This window comes from Zeus faber, assembly GCF_960531495.2.
Source record: "Zeus faber genome assembly, chromosome: 4".
In the NCBI taxonomy this organism is placed as follows: domain Eukaryota; kingdom Metazoa; phylum Chordata; class Actinopteri; order Zeiformes; family Zeidae; genus Zeus; species Zeus faber.
The window spans coordinates 7,025,946-7,046,802 of NC_137191.1; the positions used below are offsets into that span (position 1 = coordinate 7,025,946).

General features: G+C 42.7%; 1 protein-coding gene across 1 annotated transcript in view; it reads right to left on the reverse strand.

Moving 5' to 3' along the window:
* Window positions 1-503: 503 nt before the first annotated feature.
* LOC307229032 (uncharacterized protein) overlaps window positions 504-20,857 on the reverse strand; it is a 28,399-nt gene continuing 8,045 nt past the window's right edge. Inside the window, exons 14-57 of the mRNA XM_079998905.1 lie at window positions 20,043-20,123; window positions 19,891-19,932; window positions 19,620-19,748; window positions 17,093-17,413; window positions 16,349-16,399; window positions 15,551-15,568; window positions 15,400-15,426; window positions 15,218-15,280; window positions 14,978-15,082; window positions 14,837-14,881; window positions 14,256-14,291; window positions 14,125-14,178; window positions 13,648-13,719; window positions 13,445-13,507; window positions 13,302-13,337; window positions 12,950-13,021; window positions 12,829-12,855; window positions 12,694-12,729; window positions 12,567-12,602; window positions 11,826-11,942; window positions 11,589-11,690; window positions 11,326-11,397; window positions 10,927-10,977; window positions 10,701-10,763; window positions 9,642-9,701; window positions 9,416-9,442; window positions 9,003-9,053; window positions 8,444-8,551; window positions 8,212-8,259; window positions 7,981-8,118; window positions 7,493-7,606; window positions 7,112-7,195; window positions 6,511-6,636; window positions 6,312-6,407; window positions 5,830-5,979; window positions 5,504-5,644; window positions 5,115-5,306; window positions 4,040-4,180; window positions 3,767-3,907; window positions 3,519-3,668; window positions 3,069-3,218; window positions 2,836-2,916; window positions 2,339-2,392; window positions 504-1,946 (exon numbers count right to left, since the gene is read on the reverse strand). Of these exons, the coding sequence (XP_079855031.1) occupies window positions 1,897-1,946; window positions 2,339-2,392; window positions 2,836-2,916; window positions 3,069-3,218; window positions 3,519-3,668; window positions 3,767-3,907; window positions 4,040-4,180; window positions 5,115-5,306; window positions 5,504-5,644; window positions 5,830-5,979; window positions 6,312-6,407; window positions 6,511-6,636; window positions 7,112-7,195; window positions 7,493-7,606; window positions 7,981-8,118; window positions 8,212-8,259; window positions 8,444-8,551; window positions 9,003-9,053; window positions 9,416-9,442; window positions 9,642-9,701; window positions 10,701-10,763; window positions 10,927-10,977; window positions 11,326-11,397; window positions 11,589-11,690; window positions 11,826-11,942; window positions 12,567-12,602; window positions 12,694-12,729; window positions 12,829-12,855; window positions 12,950-13,021; window positions 13,302-13,337; window positions 13,445-13,507; window positions 13,648-13,719; window positions 14,125-14,178; window positions 14,256-14,291; window positions 14,837-14,881; window positions 14,978-15,082; window positions 15,218-15,280; window positions 15,400-15,426; window positions 15,551-15,568; window positions 16,349-16,399; window positions 17,093-17,413; window positions 19,620-19,748; window positions 19,891-19,932; window positions 20,043-20,123 (3,821 nt within the window). The 3' untranslated portion in view covers window positions 504-1,896. The remainder of the gene's footprint in view (window positions 1,947-2,338; window positions 2,393-2,835; window positions 2,917-3,068; window positions 3,219-3,518; window positions 3,669-3,766; window positions 3,908-4,039; window positions 4,181-5,114; window positions 5,307-5,503; window positions 5,645-5,829; window positions 5,980-6,311; window positions 6,408-6,510; window positions 6,637-7,111; window positions 7,196-7,492; window positions 7,607-7,980; window positions 8,119-8,211; window positions 8,260-8,443; window positions 8,552-9,002; window positions 9,054-9,415; window positions 9,443-9,641; window positions 9,702-10,700; window positions 10,764-10,926; window positions 10,978-11,325; window positions 11,398-11,588; window positions 11,691-11,825; window positions 11,943-12,566; window positions 12,603-12,693; window positions 12,730-12,828; window positions 12,856-12,949; window positions 13,022-13,301; window positions 13,338-13,444; window positions 13,508-13,647; window positions 13,720-14,124; window positions 14,179-14,255; window positions 14,292-14,836; window positions 14,882-14,977; window positions 15,083-15,217; window positions 15,281-15,399; window positions 15,427-15,550; window positions 15,569-16,348; window positions 16,400-17,092; window positions 17,414-19,619; window positions 19,749-19,890; window positions 19,933-20,042; window positions 20,124-20,857) is intronic.

Genomic DNA, 20,857 nt, shown 5'->3' on the forward strand with positions numbered 1-20,857 from the left:
ATTTGGAAATTTGCACTTGAAACGTCAAAAAATAATAATACGGCGTTTATTTTAGACGCTTAAAAAAAAAAAAATTTGCTGATCCTTAATTGGTTATCGAGTGGAATGTATTTAAAAACGGAGCTTCTATTTTGTACTCAATGCTACATATCTCAGCGTGGGCCCGCGCGGCCCCTTCAATGCAAACTCTTCCAGTGGAAACGACCTCTCTCTCTTCAGGGTTTTTCCCTCGGCATGCCTTCGTATGGTGAGCACAACCCCCGAGGTCGCGGCCGGCGGCGGGAACCGGGAGCCATTCTGCCGCCATCTTTTCCTGCACGGAGGGGGGAGGGGGAGGAGGCGGTGGCGGCGACGAGACGCCACGTCGCTGTGAAAGGGCGGATGCTCACTGTGGTTTTTACCAAACGCCCCGGTGGAAACGATGTGTCTTCAGAGAGGGGTTTTCAGGGATGGGGAGGGGGGGGATGTCATACTGGTAATTCACTGGACACAAAAAAAAAAAAAGGTTTTTGAATGTGAAACATCAGAACAAGGAAGTGAAAGAACAGTTTTGGGTCATTTGGGTTTTTTTTTTGTTTTTTAGCTTTTTTTTTTTTCTTTTACAGCGGCTCCGCTCCGGTTTTCTCCGTGCACATATTTATACGGCATCATGGCTTCTCATGGTCCGCTTGTGTTGCCTGCACTGCTCTCGGGTTTTTTGTTTTTATTGAGATGATAATACTGTTTTTATTGTGCGTCTACCGTAGTGAATAGCCTTAATACTTCAGAAGGACTCTGAATATACCGTGTAACCGTGACGATCCTACATTTCCACGTTCGGTCGGACTAGGTTCGGCGCCGGCGTGGCGAGGGGTTCTGGCTCCTTTTACTGGCAAACAAAACATTTGAGCACAATTCATTCGTTTGGTTGAATTAAAGCAAAGCTATGATTGTACTTTCAGCAAAATGTAATAATCTACTCGTAATGGCAGTTTTATGCAGCCGTCGGGGTGATCTCCATAGAATAAAAATGGACCTGATCATTTTAGGTCATTTCGTCATCTCAAGGCTTCGTGATTGGCCGTTTAAAGAACCGACCGATCAAAGGTTTTTTTTTTTTTTTTTTTTTTTTTTTTTTTTTTTATTATAAGCTGTAACCTCCAAACATCCTCACGAAGAAGTGCTGTGCGCCTTTTCACAAAACCACCAAGCTTCCATCGACTATTTATTTGAGAACATATCAGCTTCTGGCTCGGAGCGCCTTCTCCTGCCCGGTTCAATATTAATATTTCCAATGATTCAAAATGTCCTCACCAAATCAGGCCAGCTAGTTCTTGTTTTGTTTGACGAGTTAGGTTTCCAAAATGTATATTAATTACATTCTGAATGCTTAGGAAAAAGAAGGCCGAAAAAAAAACAAAAAAAAAACAACTTTGGATCAAAATAATAATGCATTTTTAAGATTTTCTAGTTTGTAGTTTTTAGAAATGCCCGTGTCATGTAGATTTATTTGCATTGTACTGTAAATAAATGACGTCCCGTATTTTTTGTTGTGATGTTTGCGTCCCTCGGTTCCGTTCACAAGACATTTTATTTCTGTTTTCCGAATTTCTTCGACATGAAAATACTGCAAGAGCTATATCATAAGAATCCCAGTCCTTTTAAGGAGTAACATCTGCAACAAACAATCCCTGATTTTGGAAATCTCATCCGACACGGTAAAAAGAAAGCTGTTCATGGATATAAACAAGCAAAAAAAACGAGCCCTGACACCAGCATTTCACCAGTTAGTTTGGAAACATATGGCGTGTGTGTTAGTACCATTCCCAGCCTGAGCATCACCAGGCACCGTTATTACACACCCCAAACGAATAAGAAATGAATATTTGTTTTTTAAAAGTCCATGTAATTATCATCTCAAACAGCAGCGCGTCTCCTCCTCCTCTGAGTCACCAGCGTGTCGTTGCCTGTGGGAAAATGCGTTTTGCTTATTTTCTGTTGCAGAGTGTTGCCTGTTATCGGGTATAAACTGAAAAATTATCCTCAGATTGGAGTCAGTGGGTCAACAAAAACTGCTTCCGTTTGTCAAAATTCAATATTTTTTTTAGAGAGGGGGATTTCATAATTGAGAAACCCTAATAAATATGTTTTTACAAATTATTAAGTTATTACGTGTTTAAAAAATATATATGGCTTCAAATAAACTGTCAAGAGGTGATTTCAACAGGGATATCTTCGATGAACAAAGTGAACATCTGAAATTAATCATGAACAATTACTTATAAAATTATAGTATAAAACGGTTTAAGTTGCTCCCTCCTACATTAGAACCAGCGCTGGTAATTTAATTAGAACTGACCTCCATCGCCCTTCTCTCCTCTCCGTCTGTCACGCCCAGAAAGGCCTGGCTCTCCTGTGCCAAGTTAAACAGAAAGGATTTTAAACCATGTAATTTTAATAATAACCATAATATTAAACATAATTTGTAAAGCAAAATTCATACAGGAGATAAGTAAAAAGTAAACTTAGAATAAAATAATCAAAATTTTAGATTTTCTTCATTAACAATTATATCTAACAATGTATGTAAGAAGAATAGCAATTCATTATTTTTATTATTTTATAATTATATTTATTTAGTTTTCAAGAATGTTCACAGGGAAAATCAGCCGTTTGAATCAAATTTGTCATTTATTCAAAACCATTACCAAAATTTAACCGGAGGAAAAAGTGAACAAATAAACGGGATATTAGTATATGTGAGTATTATACAACCCATATAACATGTATTGGTTTTTGCATTTTATTTTATTTTTAATTTGCACAATGTCTGGGAAAACCTTTTTAAAATTGTACCTCTGTCTCCCTTCTGACCCGGGAATCCCCGGTCTCCTTCAGATCCAGGTCTCCCAGGAGGTCCCGTGAAGCCTCCGTGGTCTGAAAAGTATTAAAAGAAAAAAAAAAAAGGTTTAAAAAAAATGCATTATTTCAACATATACTGTACATGTACAGTATGGATCCTCTTCATGCCAAGAGTAAAACAACGTCAGTTTGCGTTCTCCTGACTTTGACGGCAGCCCAGTGTTTACCTTTCAGGTACTGCACCAGGTCAGTGAGGTTGCCACGGCCATCGATGAGTTTGGTGTATCCGGGCTGACCTGGAGCGCCGGGGGGTCCCGGGGGTCCTCGGGCGAGACGCTCAGCGTACTCCCCCACGATGTCCCTCAGCAGACCGTGAGCTGGACGAGACGACGGACAGGACGTTACGGTTTCAACCACCGTCTTCCAACGCCCAACGTTTCAATTGTATACAAAGTCAGAGCCGCATCAATGGGATTCGTAAATCCTTCCTGCCGTTAGGGTTGGCGTACAGTTCCGGCCCTTTTACAAACCCTATGACCTTTAACCTCACACATCTTTCAAACGTGCAAAAAAAAAAAATAATTCCCAAACTGAGTTATCAAAGCGCCTTGGTAATTATTTTCGATGTGAGACCCACGCCACTATGTGCTGTGAGAGAGACATTTTCCTCCACCTACATCGGATGTATTCCACCAAATCGGTAGCATTTTGGGGGGAGCCGGTCCATCGGCCGTATCCGCTGTGACCTGAGGGGCCAGGGGGTCCCGGGGGTCCTTGGGTGATCCGCTCAGTGTACTCCCTCACGATGTCCCTCAGCAGACCATGAGCTGGATGAGCAGAAGTCCGTCACGTCAGAGACTGTCACCGTGAAATGTGTTGATTTGGGAAGTAATAGTTGTGAAGGTGACCGGCTAACGCCACTTACATCGGATGTATTCCACCAAATCGGTCGCGTTTTCAGGAGAGCCAACCCATCGGCTGTACCCGGGGGGCCCCGGTGGCCCTGGGGGTCCGTGAACTGTACGCTCGGAGTGGCTCCTCCATCCGTCCCGCAACAAACCCCGGGCTGGATGTAAAAGAGGACTTTGCATTTAAATTCAATTTTGTGCTTCAGTGTAATTACCACTTACTGAGACGGAAGACGAGGAGGCTCTGTGTCGCTGTGAAAACAAAAACATCCCAAACCTAGAGCACTTACATTTGATGTATTCCACCATATCGATGGCTCTTTCTTGGGAACTGACCCACTGGGTGTGTCCAGGGGGACCGGGTGGTCCCGGGGGGCCCTGCACAAAGTGCTCTGAGTGGCCCCTGGCCACGTCCCGCAGCAGACCGTGGGCTGGATGGAGGAAAATAACGTGGTCATGGCGACACAGTCTCGACCGGGTCAACGTCAAGTAATGGACCAAATTTGTATTTAAATCCAGTCACATTGAGGAAAATGACTGAATCGTTCCAGAGTAGAGGTGGAGTATGTATGTAGAGGGTACTCCGTCCTCACGGAGTAAGATCTGAAGCGAAACACTTCTGGGTGAAAAGGTCTTCCTCATCCTCATCAGTCCTCATCATCGTTATCTAAAAACTCTGGGAGTCCCTGTCTCTCGGTCTGTATGTGCGTCGTGCGAGGTCTGTATGTCGCACTTCACGGGTGTATCGCTGAGGACCCGAGGACGTGCGGTGTCGAATTTGGTGCAATTTCGACACGCGACACGTGCTATATTGATGAACTTTTGAATAAACAAGCGCACGGCGATGCCGCTCTGTGCGGCTGGGGCAATTGGTGACATCACCATCTTAAGTGTGAAGCGTGAGGTGCACGCCTGGCGAGCAGCGCTGCGCGCATCGCCAACATGAGGGCCGAGGAAGGGCCCCAGACGGGAGGACAGCCCTGCCCGGCGGGGCAAAACATACCTGCGGCCGCAAAAACGCGACCGATCCTCCTGAAGTTCTAATATGACTATATTTTCAGATTCGGTGCTTATTCTTTGGTTGCAAAGTTGTCCTTACATTTTGGTCAACTTTGCCACTTTGAACGGCCGTGGACGAGCGGCGAGCCAGCGGGGGGCGGGGCTTCAGGGCGCCGCGACTGGGTCACAAAGACTTGTCTTTACCCAGTGCATGACTTTAAGCGGCAGTGGTGCACAGGACTGAACAGACTGTCAAACTGTGACGTTGAAACGTCTTAGAGAGTCTTCAATTCTGAACGGGCGCCCACCGGTCATTACTAAAAATTGACCATATTTAAATACTTGGAACAACCACAGAGTGCTTACATTTGATGTAGTCGGTCACTTTGACAGCTATATTGGAGAAGTCGCCGCTTTCCTCCAGAGTCCGGCCCTGACTGGTCCTGTAGTCGTAGGAGTGGCCGACACCCGGCTCGCCTGGCTCTCCCTTGTGTCCCGGGGGACCGGGAGGTCCTGGGGGGCCGGGGGATCCAAACATGGCCCCCATCAAACCCTCACCTGTAGAATCATAACATAACATAACCCCAATGCCTACAGCGATGGCACTCATCATCATCATCATCATCATCATCATCGTCATCATCATCGTCATCGTCATCATCGTCATCGTCATCATCATCATCATCATCATCATCAATGTGTGTGTACAGTAGGAGTGTGTGTGAGTGTTTGTGTGTGTGTGTGTTGAAACTGACTCTTGATGTTCTCCTGCAGCTGTGCCCGTAGCAGGTCTCTGTTGGTGTTCTCAGCATAGGACGCTAGTGCCCGAATGGCCCCAGGGGGGCCCTGGGGTCCTGGGGGCCCAGGGGTGCCAGGAGGGCCCCTGAAGCCAGCATCTGGAGCAATAAGTTGGATGGAAAGACACGTTTGAGAACCACGTCCCAAACCGATCTAAACTTCTCTGTAGTTTTGATGTTCTGTCTAAAATATGTTTTGCAGCTTGTAGAATTCACAAGCGTTCACGCAGGAAAGCATTTATTGTGATCGCGACACTTGATTTATCCGCAGACGTTGCACTTACTTTGCAGATAATCCCGAATGTCTTCCAGTTTGTATCCTGAGCCGCTGGAGCCTCCGTGTCCTGGAGGTCCAGGGGGCCCCACGGCTCCGGGAGCACCGGGAAAACCGGGGGGACCGGGAGGCCCCTGGGGGCCCACAAGGCCTTGATAATCTGATGTTTGGGAAATGGAAACGCACGTGTTTCAAGATTCAGTCAGTCAGTTCAGTGAAAATAATTCATATTAGGAATATTTATTTCCATATATACATATCAACAAGAACCAAAGTATTGGTAGGTAAGTTATTCTATGTTTTTTTATTTAAGTAGGGTACAGGAAAAAATTATAAATTATTTCATAATTCATAAAATGATATCAATTTGTTTTCACTTTTTTAAATTTTCAACTCATTGTTTTGAATTTAAATTATAATTCTGCCTTTGAAATGAATATAAATACATTGCAAATGAGAACAAAGGTCCAAAGGAGCAAACGTTGCTCTTACTTTGCAACAGAGATGACACATCACCCTGGAAACTTCCAGGCAGCCCTGGAGCTCCAGGAGGTCCTGGGGGTCCTGGAATACCCACCAGGCCCCTCTCTGGCGACAGACAAGTCAAGCAGCCAATGACGAGAGTGATTGGGGGTCATGTGATCTACTGTTGAATAACTGAGTGGCAGGGGCCCGTGACGGTGGCCCTTACCGTTCATGAGGTCGTAGACGCGTTGCGCCGCCTCCCGAGTGTTAAAGCCGTAGCCTCCGTGACCCGCTGCTCCGGGGGGTCCTGGTGGGCCCGGAGGACCCGAAACCAACCTCTGCACCTCCTCTCCTGTGTCGAGACAAAGAACAAACTTTACCAGACTCAACCTTTACTTTGGTGACTTCAGAGGGTATTAATGACCACACCCTTCAGTTATAGATCAGCGTTCGATGTGAAACCATTTGGTGATGAGCTTGTGAGATAAAAGATAATAATCAAGTAAATCAAAACATAGCATTTTAGTTTTATTTTACTGGCTGTAGTGTGATGCAAACAAGGAGATTGCACATAAAGTATTTGTATAAATTCTGTTTTCAATCAACAAAATCAACGAAAGGAGGTAAAGTTCTTCTGTCTCACATCTGCAAGGCACCAAACATTCCCAAATATAGACATATACGTGTTGAAATGACCACTTCTCTCACTGTATAAGAACAATTTCGGTGAAAATGGCGTCTTAACGGTCACTGATTTTCAATTGACACGTGAATTATTATTGGGATTTGGTGATTTCAACCAGGTTCCGTCAGAGTTTCAGACTTACGTTGTAACAAGCTGATTATTTCATTGACAGAGATAGAGCCAGGAGGCCCTGGAGGGCCAGGGGCCCCAGACCCATACCCCCTACCTGGACAAAAACAAACAACAAAAATGTGCTCATAATAAATTCTAACTACGAATATAATGACAACAAATTTATAATAAAAGTATTAAATGATAAAATGATTTTCATTGGAAGTTGTACACATTTATTCTTCCCTGTGACATTGTTTATTTATTGTTTCTTAATAGCTAATGCACTTTCTTACTGTATTTTAGAAAAAAATTGTCAAAATATACAAATAATAATTGAAAATTAGTATTATTGCCACGGAGTATCGGTGAAATATTGCACGTAATGAACCTGAGGGCTCTGGTTTCTTACTCTGGATGTAGGAAATGACCCGGCCGGCCACGTCATCCTCAGACTGATCACCAGGGGCCCCCGGGGGTCCTGGAGGACCCGGAAGGCCAAGCAAATACTGCCTGGCGTTGCCACCTGCGTTTCAGATGTAAATAGATTATGGAGCAGCATTCTTTCATTTCATCTTTAGATAACAGCAGATAACAGATAACAGATAACAATACGGATCAAAGCTAAAACCATTATGTCAATGGATCGTTGATTTTGATTTTGATTTAATTTGGATTTTGGTATGTAATTAATTGACAGCTTCAGTAATTGATTATCAGTTTTCTTATCATTAAATTCCTTTTTTTTTCATTGCATTCCACTATTTTAACTTTCACATTTTATCCGCCAGTGTCGTTTCATTTGCTTTTGAATTGGACTTCTTTCCCCTGTGAGCCCGCTGCATTCCCTCCGTTTCACCTGGGAGTCAGATGTCCGGGCGGTGCCGCCCCCACACTTACGCTGCAGGTATTCTGTTACATAATGGCCCACATCGACAGTCCCAGATCCAGACCCATCTTTCCCGGGTGGACCAGGTGGACCGGGTGGTCCCGGGGGTCCCGACTGGCCCGACTGGACGCTTTGTCTGGACGAAGAGCCTTGGAGTTGAGCACAAGTATCACGTTGTCAACCTCAGATTAAGGACAGGAGGGAGGATGTGCTTGTAGTAAGTTACTGAAAATGCTTCTCACCGCGGGAGACTCCAGGGATCCCAGGGGCCCCGGGAACTCCTGCCTCACCTACAGAGCACAAAACCCTCTTAAAACGACAAAAGAACCTCGGTGTCTCTGGAATATGTTGTTTAACATAAGGTTTCATAAGGTTTCAGATCTTAATGTCAGCACCAAACAATGATGCTCTCGCAGCGTTGACAATACTAACATTGATGCTGTGCAAGGTGGAATCTTTGGAGTGTAGGCCTACCTTTAGGTCCCTGTGGCCCCTCGAGGCCCTCCGGTCCTAGTGGCCCCGGAGGGCCGCTCACACCTTCCGGTCCCTCAGGTCCCCTCTGACCGGGCTGGCCTGGGAAACCTGGAGGAATAAAAGGCGTCGCCTGTTTGGTAATATGGATGGAGAGGGACTGTAATAACACAATTTGCAATCCAATCGTTCAAATGATGATTTTCGGGTGATTTCACACGTAGGAATGGAAAATTTATGATAACGTCAATAAATAAATGAATGAATTTACGGCTTTCTTTCTTGGACATTTAAAGTGCAAAATAATATTAAAGTCCAGCTTTGGTTTCATCTTCAGCTCAGCAATGACAAAAGCAGGACCGCACAATAAAAGCCCCCCCGTTGGCCAATTCTTCCAACAGCAGAGGATCCGTCCTGAGAATCTTTCGACACGGAATCCTGAACCAGCGGGTGACAATGACTAAACTGCACTTTATGCTTTAAACGTCCAACTCACGTGTACTTTTGCGACATACATAACAAAAAACTCCAGCAAAACGTTTAGTCAAACCATTTCACGCACCGACACCTGGATCCCCGGGGCTGCCCGGTAAGCCTGGTTGTCCCGGTTCGCCTGTAAAAAAAATCATCCAGAGAGTAAGCCTCCAAAATCCACAACACACAATCCTCCATCCGCTCTGCAGTTACAATGTGGATGGAGCTGAGGACAAACAGGTTGTTTAAGATCTGATTACATGGGACGCGATGGGATTTGCTGAGATTATGTGAGATTATATTAGATTGTTGTGTTGTTCTCACACGAGAAATTGAGGTTTAGGTGTCTAATGTTGTTAAAAAAAAGGCAGTACAAATAAAAACGTAAAACAATATAGATATCACACACAGTGTTTAAACAACCATCAGTTTTTTGGCCTCAAAAGAAAACAGATTTATTTTGACTTTATTTTCATTTTGATGCTATATTCATATTCTTACCTTGGTATCCCAGTAGTCCTCGCTCTCCTATGAATATAAAGAATTAATGTGAGCATATAGAATGCACCGTCCTGTTCAGTTCCTGATATATGAACAGCCAATAATGCTATTATCATCTGTTATCTTTAAAATTAATTACAATAAAAAAATATTTATAGTTAATAGTTGAAACGTTCAAAAGCAGCTCTTCAAAACCTCAGGCAGTGGAGGAACTTGATGGACCTACCCTGTGACCCCTTTGGGCCCGGGGGCCCTGGGGGCCCTGATGGTCCAGCGAAGAAGGTTTCTAGAACACAAAAGTAAAAAATGGCTTTCAGAGGGTTCGTCAGAGGGAGAAATGAAGAACGGGTTTGATACCTTTAAGTCTATCGTTTGATACGCAGGTGATTCCGCTTCCGATCCATTTTATTGTCATTCATTTTTGTACAATTTCTTACAGAGACTGAACGAAATGTGGTTGCTCACGGACCAAAGAGCGACATAAAACAAGACAAAGACAGCAGACTACACGTGGAGGACGCTGAGAAGCTGGCTCTATAGACATTGCAATATAAGAATTATATCAATTAAAATATAATAAGTCATAAATAGGCATATTGTATATAACATTTTTGACAGAACCCATCATGATAGAAAGTGACGAGTATCATTATGTATATGGAGCCAGCGTCCACAGTGAGAGATAAGAACGACGAGTGGATGTTGATGGAAGCCATCATGGAAAACCGTCCATAGTGTGTAGCGAAGTATGAGTGTGTGTGTGTGTGTGTGTGTGTGTGTGTGTGTGTGTGTGTGTGTGCGTGATGTAAACAGTCCATAGTATGTGGTGAAGTTTGTGTGTGTGCGTGTGTATGGTGTAAACAGTCCATAATAGGTGGTGAAGTGTGTGTGTGTGTGTGTGTGTGTGTGTGTGTGTGTGTGTGTGTGTGTGTGTGTGTGTGTCTGGCTTAGTATCACAGACCCCCCTGAGAATCACTGGTGTAAACAGTCCATAGTGTGTCGTGAAGTAGGAGTGTGTGTATACTGTATATGTATATATGTATTTATGTATATGTGCAGTATATGTACAGTATATGTGTATATATGTATATGTATATGTGTATATATATATATATATATATATATATATATATATATATATATATATATATATATATATATATATATATATATATATGTATATGTATATATATGTTTATGTATATGTGGCGTAAACAGTCCATAGTGTGTTAAGAGTTCTTATGATATTTTGGTGTGAAAGCAGTGTGAGGATCTGATCGTCTACCTGAAGTGGGAACAAAGCTGCCGGGCTCTCCCTTCTCACCTCGCGGTCCCGGCAACCCGGCACCTGAGAGACCAGCGAGGCCAGAATTAATTCATGTAAAGTGATTTCAATCTTTATTTAATGAGGGAAGACCAGTTGAGACCCGGCTCGCTATCAGGGTGTGTGTCATTTACAGCCACTGAAACTCATCTATTTTAAGGAGAGTAACGGTGAATCATGTGCTTGCCTGGACTGCCTGATTTTCCAGGAGGGCCTTGGGGTCCTGGTATCCCTTCACCTGGATTAGTGGGAGGACATTTAGAGACAGTAATTGAATATTTTAGAGACATCTAACTGAAATAGATGCACCAGCTCTTATACATGTGGCAACAACAGGGTCCTCTGTATCCTCCGGTGCAACTGAAGACGTATTTAAGTGTGTTTTAAAATATATATTTTTAAATTCTTCTTTCGGTTGAGATTTCAATAATGACAAGTGTGGAAATGTGATGCAGCGCTAAGTAAAAAACACAAGCACATTCTCCCAACAGACAAAATATATCTGTTAAAAAATTTGAATTTGAACACAGAAATAATTCATCTGATCTGCCCAAATGTGTACATGTGACAATGGCAAACAACCCACCCTGAGTGCCTGGTGCTCCAGGAGGCCCTGGGGGCCCTGGGGGTCCTGGAGGTCCGGGTATTGAGGAATGCTCTGTTTGGGGTAATGAGTGAAAGGAAAAATAACACGTTTTATGAATTCGAACGTATTGTAAAAACAATAATAAATGAACATATCTTTTACAAACACCTAATGCTAATGAGCTGAATTTAGTGAGTGTGGTGCAAAAATAAAACACAACGAAATACAAAAAAATAAAAACAAATAAACAAAATGGAACTCACTTCCAGTACGAGTGGCGCTGAGCGATCCCGCTGTCCTGGAGCCGATTCCAGGCTCTCCAGGCTGCCCTCTCTCTCCCTGCTCTCCCATGGCTCCCTTAGAACCTAAAGTAAGAAATCAAAATCAAAGAGATCTAGAATACTAAATTGTATTTGGACCCATCTCTGGTATCATCATATTCTGAATTTGTCATCTTTAATCCAATGGTAATCAAAATCCAACCCAAATGATGGATTTACCAGGTTGCCCAGGGATGCCAGCGGGGCCGATAGGCCCAGAGAGGCCAGGGAGCCCAGAAGGTCCTGGGGGTCCCGCGGGTCCGGGGGGTCCAGGGATCGGCACAGTACCGGAGCCAACTGGACACAACAGCACAAGATCAGCCAATCTTATATTTTCATTTAAAGAGAAAAATTCATATTTTTACACAGGTTTTTGGGGGCATTTTCATCAAAATTTGGCCACCATTTTGGATATTTTGCCGTAACATGCACTAGCAGGTGCTTTTACTTCCCCACAAATGTATCTTGTGTCTTTTAATCATCAGTCATTTGTTTAATTTTGTTGAATGTGTTTAATATTAATCTTTCATATTATTATTATTATTATTATTATTATTATTATTATTATTACAATTATTATTATTATTATTATTATTATTATTATTATTATTATCATATTTATTATAATAATAAATCATAATAATTATTATTGTTATTATTATTATTATTATTATAATTATTATTATTATAGTTATAATAATAATAATAATAATAATAATAATAATAATAATATAACAATAGTTTACTCATTAATTTATATTCCACATAAAATCAGATGCAATACATACAATTTAATAAAAATACAAAACAAGCACAAAATTCAGTAAAAAACAGTAATTCACAGTATAAGTTGAGTATATATAAAGGGCCATAAAGAACGATGCTTTATTATATCGCGACATATGCAAGTAACAGGAATACCTGCACCGGTGATCTTGCCAGGCTCTCCTGCTTCACCTGCCAGAGAATGTTAAATGAGGTGTTAAAACATTGTTATAGAACATTATAGTTAAATGTTAAAAAATAAAGTATGTTGTGGTTAGTGCACCTTTGGTGCCAGGCTGCCCTGGATTTCCAGCAATACCTGTGGTAACAAGACCCCATAGTAATCAAGTAAGATAAAGAACCCACAAAATGTTGAATTAAAAATTGCAGACATGGCATTTTACAGTCATGTTCATACCTGGGGGTCCTTGGAGCCCGGGGAAGCCTAGAAAAAATAAAAAAAATAAACATTCATTCTCATTCCTTAATGAGATCAGGACACATTAACTCGCAGTATTTATCACTGTGTGTCGTGGTACCTGGAGACCCAACGTCCCCGGGCGGCCCCACTGGTCCTCTCAAACCTGGCAACCCGCTGGAACCGGGCTCACCTGGAGATCAAGATTTAGGAAGATTAGATGATGTTTTTTAATCACGCACGTTCTGAAGCGAGGGAGCCGGTTTACATCCTCCCTGCGGCGCTAAGCTTAATTTCTTGGCTGAAAGGCTGTAAATCACAAATTACACATATAATTTTAATTATTAATGTTTTGAGTGCATTACGTGTATTGAGTGCATTACCAAATATTGATTTACACATTTGTTCGTATCGGAACGAGAGGTTGTGTGTTTTTTTGAGCGAGTTTAATTGAGTGTGACAGCTCTGTTCACCTCGTGCACCTTTCTCACCGTCGCCACCAGCAGGGCCTAAAATCAACCAGAAAAAAATATTGATCAGAGTTCATACAGTAAGCTTGTTTCCCAATCCCATACTGGTTCCCTCCCAATGTAATCATTTATTTTGTTCTCCTCACCCATTGATCCCTTAGATCCCTTCTCTCCGGCAGGGCCTTGTGGTCCAGTTTGTCCATGATCACCTGTGACAAGTGAATCCCACACACATACAACATCAATCCTTTTTGTTGTGAGGTTCTTCGTTTTAAAGTTCCTCCAGCACTGCTTATTGACCAGTATTCCTGTTCTTCACTTTATGTCTGATAGAACCGTCAACACAGACCTGCAGCCCCACGGGATCCCTTCTCTCCCTGCTCTCCCTTGACGCCCTGTGACCCCGGTGCTCCTCGATCACCTAGATGGAGGATGCAGGAAAGTCAGTGCACTAACAGTGAGTTATTTTAGTTACAATAATAATAATAACAATAGCAATAATAATAATAATACGAATGATGATGATGATGATGATGATGTACAGTATATATAATAATAAACCAGTATAATAATAATAATAATAATAATAATAATAATAATAATAATAATAATATCAATATCAATATCAATTTCAGTACTATTATATGTTTTGATGTAATGTATACAATTCTTAATATAAATGATGTGATTTTTACAATCCAAACCACTTTGACAAAGAGGAATTTAATTTTTTTTGACAGCAGCACAATTAGTTTCGCTGGTTGTTTTTTGGTTCAAACTGCAAAGAAAAGTGTCCTACAGGTCCATTATCGGTGCTTGAAGATACCTTTAGGTCCAGGATGCCCGGTTTCACCACGGAAACCTTGGGAACCAGGAGCGCCTGTTGATAAAGTGTTTAAAGGTTAAATGATTGTATTAAAAGGTAAGACAGATATGAATGTAGAACATGGAACTGACCAGGGACTCCTGTGGTTCCTTGGGCTCCCATTTCACCTGGATCAGATAGGACATGGATGTCAGGTGCATGGGGCTGGGTTAACTATGTGTGAGTGTATTGTATTGTATGGAAAACTACAAATTACATTTCTTAAGTAGTTAGGCACCAGTGATCCATATATGGTATATTTATTATTATTTGTACAGAAATAGTAAATTTCCCATATCAATTTCTTTCAAAAAAATTTTTTAAACTTTTTTTCATAAAAGCTAGCCATATATTTTATTTTAGAGAAGGGAGTGATCTTTAACTCAATATCTGAAGTATGAAAAATAAATTTGTCTTTAGAAAAATACATTTATAACAAATTTCAAAAGGTGGCGATAGTGGCACCGCCCCTTGCGGGTGCCTGCGTTGGCGCTCCGGTCTTGAAAGTATGTATATGTACATGACGAATAAACCTCTTGAAATCAACATATCGGTACTGTTATGGAAAATATTTAAACTTAAAGAAAAATAATAATAAAAACATTTAAGCTTTTCCACCAGACAGTTTGTTTACAAACGGACCCCGTCTCCGTGACGACCTCTCAACCTTCACCTTTAGTTCCAGCAGGTCCAGCGATGCCCACCGGACCAGGACTTCCTGATTCACGAGATGAAAACGACACGATTAGAGTCTCAAACTTCAGAGTGAGCGCGCACGTTCATGATATTCAAGATGAAATGTGTTTTAATGTGCCTTTGTCGCCTTTCTCTCCGAAACCGGGGGCCCCGACTTCTCCACGAGGTCCCATCGGCCCCTCCCGGCCTCTCTGGCCCGGCGGGCCCTCGGTGCCAATTTCACCTGGAGACGGACGAGTGTGGGAAAAAAAACCAAAAACATCGACAACAACACTTGTTATTTTTTTAACGCAGCAGGTCGACTCTCCCACGCGACGCTGACCGAAGGGGCGCAGGGATTGTTTTCGGTGTTCATTACCTGCACCTCCTTTCTGTCCACGTGGTCCTTCCAACCCAGGGTGGCCCAACTGACCCGGAGGACCTTCGAAAAAAAACCAAAAAAAAACGGGGAAACTCAGCGCAGGACGAGCGGTGATGTGATGGGTGCGCGTTTTCATCCATTGCCGTTTTGAAGGTAAAGTACAACATGTCCACACTCGCCTGGTGTTCCAGGGAAGCCGTTGTCCCCTAGGGAGACACGGGAGGTTCAGCTTGAGTTTCCTCAGACGATCATTTGTCATTCAGTTCAAGTACGACGCGAAAGGACGACGAGGAACGAGGAAATTAGGGAGGAACCGCGTGAATCACTGACCTTTGGATCCTTGATCACCTGGAATGAAAAGTGATGAAAGAGATGATGTTAAAAAAAACGTGGACCACCCCTCACATTGTTTATGTACCGGTGGAAAAAGATTATACAGGAGCAGGTCATTCAGTTTCCTGTTAGATGAGTTGGAGCCAGTTGTGACTGGAACCGGCTTCTGGCAAATACAATTTTCACTGTTTGTAATTTGTGGAATGTCAGCCAGTCCCACTCCGTTTGATTTCAAGCAGGTTTTCCATTGAAATATATAAATGTAATATTTATATAAATGTAAAAAAATATAAACACACTGGACCAACAGACAGGTACACGGCAGCTTTTCTGTATTTGTTCTATTACTTTAGGGTCGACCCCCCTTAGGACTTTTTTGTCTGTTGTACTTCTATTCTATTTGTTTCCATTCTATTTGTTTCAATTCTATTTGTTTATTCTTTGTACAGCAACCCTTGTTGTTTTTAAATATGCTCTATAAATAAACAAGACTTGACTTATTGTTTATGCACCGACTATTACAGACATTAGACATGGACGGGCTATTGAATTCCTATTAAGACGACTTGAAGCCCGTCTGGGTTGCCATGCGGCAACGATCGTGGCAAAAAGGATTTTCACAAATTACATTTTTCCGATCCACCACTGATTTTCTACGGTGGACCGGGCCACCCGTCTGTCGGATGAGCGAGGCGTTCCGAGCGTTTCCGAGTCCCGTGACGCGGGCGGAGGAAAACCTCGTCGGCCTCAAGGAGACGGGCTCTCCATGCGCAACGCTGTTTCTGTGAACTCTACCTTTGGGTCCTGGTTCTCCTCTCGCTCCTTTCATCGAGTACGCAAGGGATTCTGAAAAAAAAACAAAAAAAACCTGCTCCAAATCAACTCATTTCACCCATTTTGTTGATGAAATAACACTTTTTAAAGAAGGTTTAGAGGTCAGGTAGCAAGATGGGATGTGGTGTTTGACCAACGTGTTTCATTCCTCCTCAGAAGTCGTCCGTGTGGCGGCTGGTGCCCACGGCTGAGGATCGTTGTTTAGGATCCTAAAAAAAGCTTTGTGGAAGTGGGGTTTTTTTTAAGGGAAAGATATTTGGCCAGCAGTGTGATGAAGGTGTGGTGTATGTTTAATGTGTGTGTGTGTGTGTCTAGGAGGCTCTAGGAAGCAGATGAGAAAGAAACAGACACTGAAGGAAAGAAGAGTTAGCGCTTGGGTTTATTTTGTGCATTTTGGGTCTCGTGATGGTAAAATCCCTGCTTTTAATTCATTTCATTATTTTTATTATTATATTATTCTACTATGTAAATGCGTTTTGCTTTGCTTTAATCGTCACTATCTGACGGCCTTTTTTTAATGTAAAGCACTTTGAGTTATATGTTGTGTATGAAAGGTGCTATACGAACAAAGGTTATTTTTATTATTATGATTATTATGATTATTATGATTATGATTATTATTATTATTATTATTAATAACAATAGATAATAATAATAATAATAATAATAATAATAATAATAATCTCTGTGCCATGAAGTCAGTACCTCTCACAGAGTCGGACTGCAGCTCAGCCCGGAGCAGCTGCTGCACGGCTCTCTGCAGGGCTGTACCGTCCTGGCCCGAGGCAGCACCGGCCCCGGCTCTGGCCCCGGCCCCGACCCCGGCCCCCACCCCAGATGCCCCCAAGCCAATCCCGTTGTGGCTCAGGGTGGAGGAGGAGGAGCTCTTGTCGACGTAGGCCGACTCCAGCGGGTCGATGATGTTGACGGCGGAGGAGGCGGAGAAGCGGCTGGCGCTGGCAGACGCCACGCCGGTAGCGGCCTCCAGAGCCTCCACCCGGTTCCTCAGGCGCTTCAGCTCCTCCGCTGTGGGTAGAGAGGAGGAGGTGAAGAGGACCCGTATGGAGGGATCGAAGGATCGAGGACCATGGCAGAAATGAGGGGGTTGATGAGGAAGAAAGTCAGATCAGACATGTTGTATCAACAGCGATCTTTTAGAAGATCTTTCATTTCAAAGTGAGTCCCTGATGACAGTCGATTGACCTCGAATACAGGAATGGAAATAATAGATTTTGCTGAAATACTGAATACTTATGTACAGTTTTGAGCTATTTGCACTAGCGATGAGACCGATCCAACCCAATATCGGTATCGAGTGCCAATATTGACATAGTTCACTCATCGGATATCAGACTGACGCTCCACATGCCGATCCATATTCCATTCCATAGCTTGTGCTGGACCATGAACTCGCCATTTTATTTAGCTAATTCAATGGTTTGCCTCTTCGAAAAATCAACTTGGCAAATAATGAACCTGTAAAGCACAGTGTGCGAATAGGAACTGACACTGCATAGCAGCCATTCAGCTGTGCTATAGGGCTGCAGGAATGAAATTCAAGTAGAATTAGAATATTAAAAAACCAATAAAACACTATTGCTAAAATTGCCATTCCGTTGTGGTTTTTTTTTTTATAAATAGATAATTGATTATAAATGTTTTGGCTAACGTTAGGGAATCAATTTGCATGTGATGAGCAATAAAGCTCAATATATATTCATCCATTCTGTTGCGAAGTGAACGCACATTACAAAGAAATATTCCCGGTCGCGTGGGCGGAGACGCACGAGCGCGCCGGCGCGTTTCACTGTGTGTACAAGCGCCCTTGACCAGAATGTCCAGTAATTTCACCCGTCCGGCGATGAAAGTGGCAATAAACCCGACCATCGCCGAGGGAATTTCCTCAAGGGCAGAGGTTCCCAACCACCGGGCCCCGGTGGTTTTTCGGGAGCGATCTGCAGTCTCATCCGTAGTGGAGCAGCAGCAGGAAACGGAGCAAACGAAAACACAACTAGAGTTTGGAGAAAAGATTTCTCTGAGAAAAGATTGCTCTGTTTGGAGCTGCGGAACAGTGATAAATTTGAGCATTAAAAATTTCAATATATTTGAATATTAAAAATAATAAAAGCATACAAATTTTAATGGGATTGGAGAGGAATAACTGCAGCCCTAAACAACAATAATAATAAGAAAAGGGAGCTCTGGTATCGGGATCGGTGTGGGCACATGTGTCAATTTTGGCCCAACTAACAGAGGTTAATTAATGAGGAAATAAGGCCATGGTGGTCATGTTTATACACGCTTTATACATGAATACCTGAGAAGAACCGGGAACATTGACCTTTTACAAAGTGTTACTTCCTTTGGGTTTGGATATTTGAACACTTAAGCCTGGCCCACACTACAAGATTTCTCAAATCTTCGCAGTAACAAAGTATCTTTTAGCTTGTTGATAGTTTAATCCTAAATGTAAAAATTGGATTTGACTTAACTAGTACAAATAAAAGTATTACTGCAGTAGTAACAACAGGAAAAAACACGAGTCACTAATGAGTAAGTACTAATACTCAAGTAATAGTGAAATAGATACTGGTCTGGGCCCCATAGGATTCAATGACAAAATTGTCCACATTGTCACTATAAACATCGTAATAGTAATAGTGTAGGTAATAGTTACTAGTAACAGTTGGAACAGTGACTAGTATCTAATAAATAAGTAATAGTAACTCATACATTTAGACTAATAAAACTAAAATATTTCCTCGTAACTGTTGGAACAGCAACTAGTAACAAAATGAAATTAACTTTTAAAAAGTGACCAGCTCGTCCGATGGATTAAATGTTAAAACGGTTTTCCGCACGCGACAGGATAACGAACGATCGTCAATATCGAACACGGTTAATATTTCCAATTTTGTGACGGTTGCCGCCAGGATGGACTTGGGAGCAGATCGGGGGAAGTGAAAAAAAAAAAAACCACCACTAACATCCCTCACACCACAGGGTGATCTGTCACAATCATCCGTAGAACCATCAAAAAAATCGAGGCTTGGCTCCCGGTTGTCGGAAGAGGGGGAGTCGGGCCCCAAAACCGGCTTGGTGATCTCGTAGTGTGCGACCCGCTGCCTGGTTGGTACACCTCCTGAAGTTGGAGGAGGGTCTAATTTGCGACGTGATACTGCTCCACGCTGTGGTTAAAGAAGACCATCCGGTAGAAGTTCCTGGTTCTGACCCAAAGCGATGAGTCCAAAGAGGAGTCCCAGCAGCAGCAGGAGGCCGAGCAGCAGCCCCAGGAGCCACTTCCACCAGGAGCAGCGGCAGCACGAGCAGAAGCCCAGACAGGAGTCGTCCTCACGGATCTCTGAGAGAGAGGAGGAGGACGAGGAGGAAGAGGAGGAGGAGGAGGAGACGATGGAGGACGAGGGGGAAGAGGAGGAGGAGGAAGCGGGTCAGGCGTCGTTTGGATCCTCTCTGTTGGGATGGAATAAGGCGTGAGGAGGTACCTGCGTGGGTGGCTTTGTCTTTTGTGGAAACTGTGACGGGAGCTGTAGAGGGAACAGGTGAACAGCTGCTCGTCACAGGTTAAACAAGCACAACCAGGGGAATGATACGAAAATGAAGGTGGAGCGCAAACGACGCGGGATGATGATGTCACCGTATGCATCCACTCCTGCCTCCATCGTGCCGCTCCACGTCTTCTGCTTCTCTCTCTTCAGTGAGTCTTCAGTGGAGGAAGCTGTTGGCAACAGAAGGAATAGTCATCAATCTATCTATCTATTTATCATCTATCTATCCATACATCCATCCATCCCTCTATCTATATATCTATCTATCTATCCACCCATCTATCTCTCTTTCTATCCATCACGACCTATTTCTATCTATCTATCTATCTATCTATCTATCTATCTATCTATCTATCTATCTATCTATCCATCCATCCATCTATCTATCCATCTATTATCTGTCTTTGTCTGTCGGTCTGTCTGTCTATCATCACATTACTATAGCAATTCTAACAGTTGAATGTGCATTTATTTATTTGCATTTAAATAATAAGTATAATAATAATAATTCAATTAAAATAAAAATAAAATAATAATAATCATCATCATCATCATAATCATAATCATAATCATAATAAGTACTGCATAATAATTCCAGATTTGTCATGTTTGTACGTCACCAGGACGCTAAACATCCACGACCCAAAGACATTTCATCGGCATTTCATCGGCATTGTTACGATTACGCTTTGGAATTCTGCCTCTGTTGGGTACTTTTCCTCGCAAGCTCTATTTCTAATTTGCTGAAACAGCTTTTTGGAAAGAAAAAAGACCCCTCCGTGCGGATCCTTCACTGTGATTGGTCCTTCCGCGCCTTTCCGCCGGGACGGTGACACCAATTACGGTGCCACGCAAATTGGCTCGAAGCATCTTTCAGTCGATGGTGAAGGTCTTAGTGTCAGCT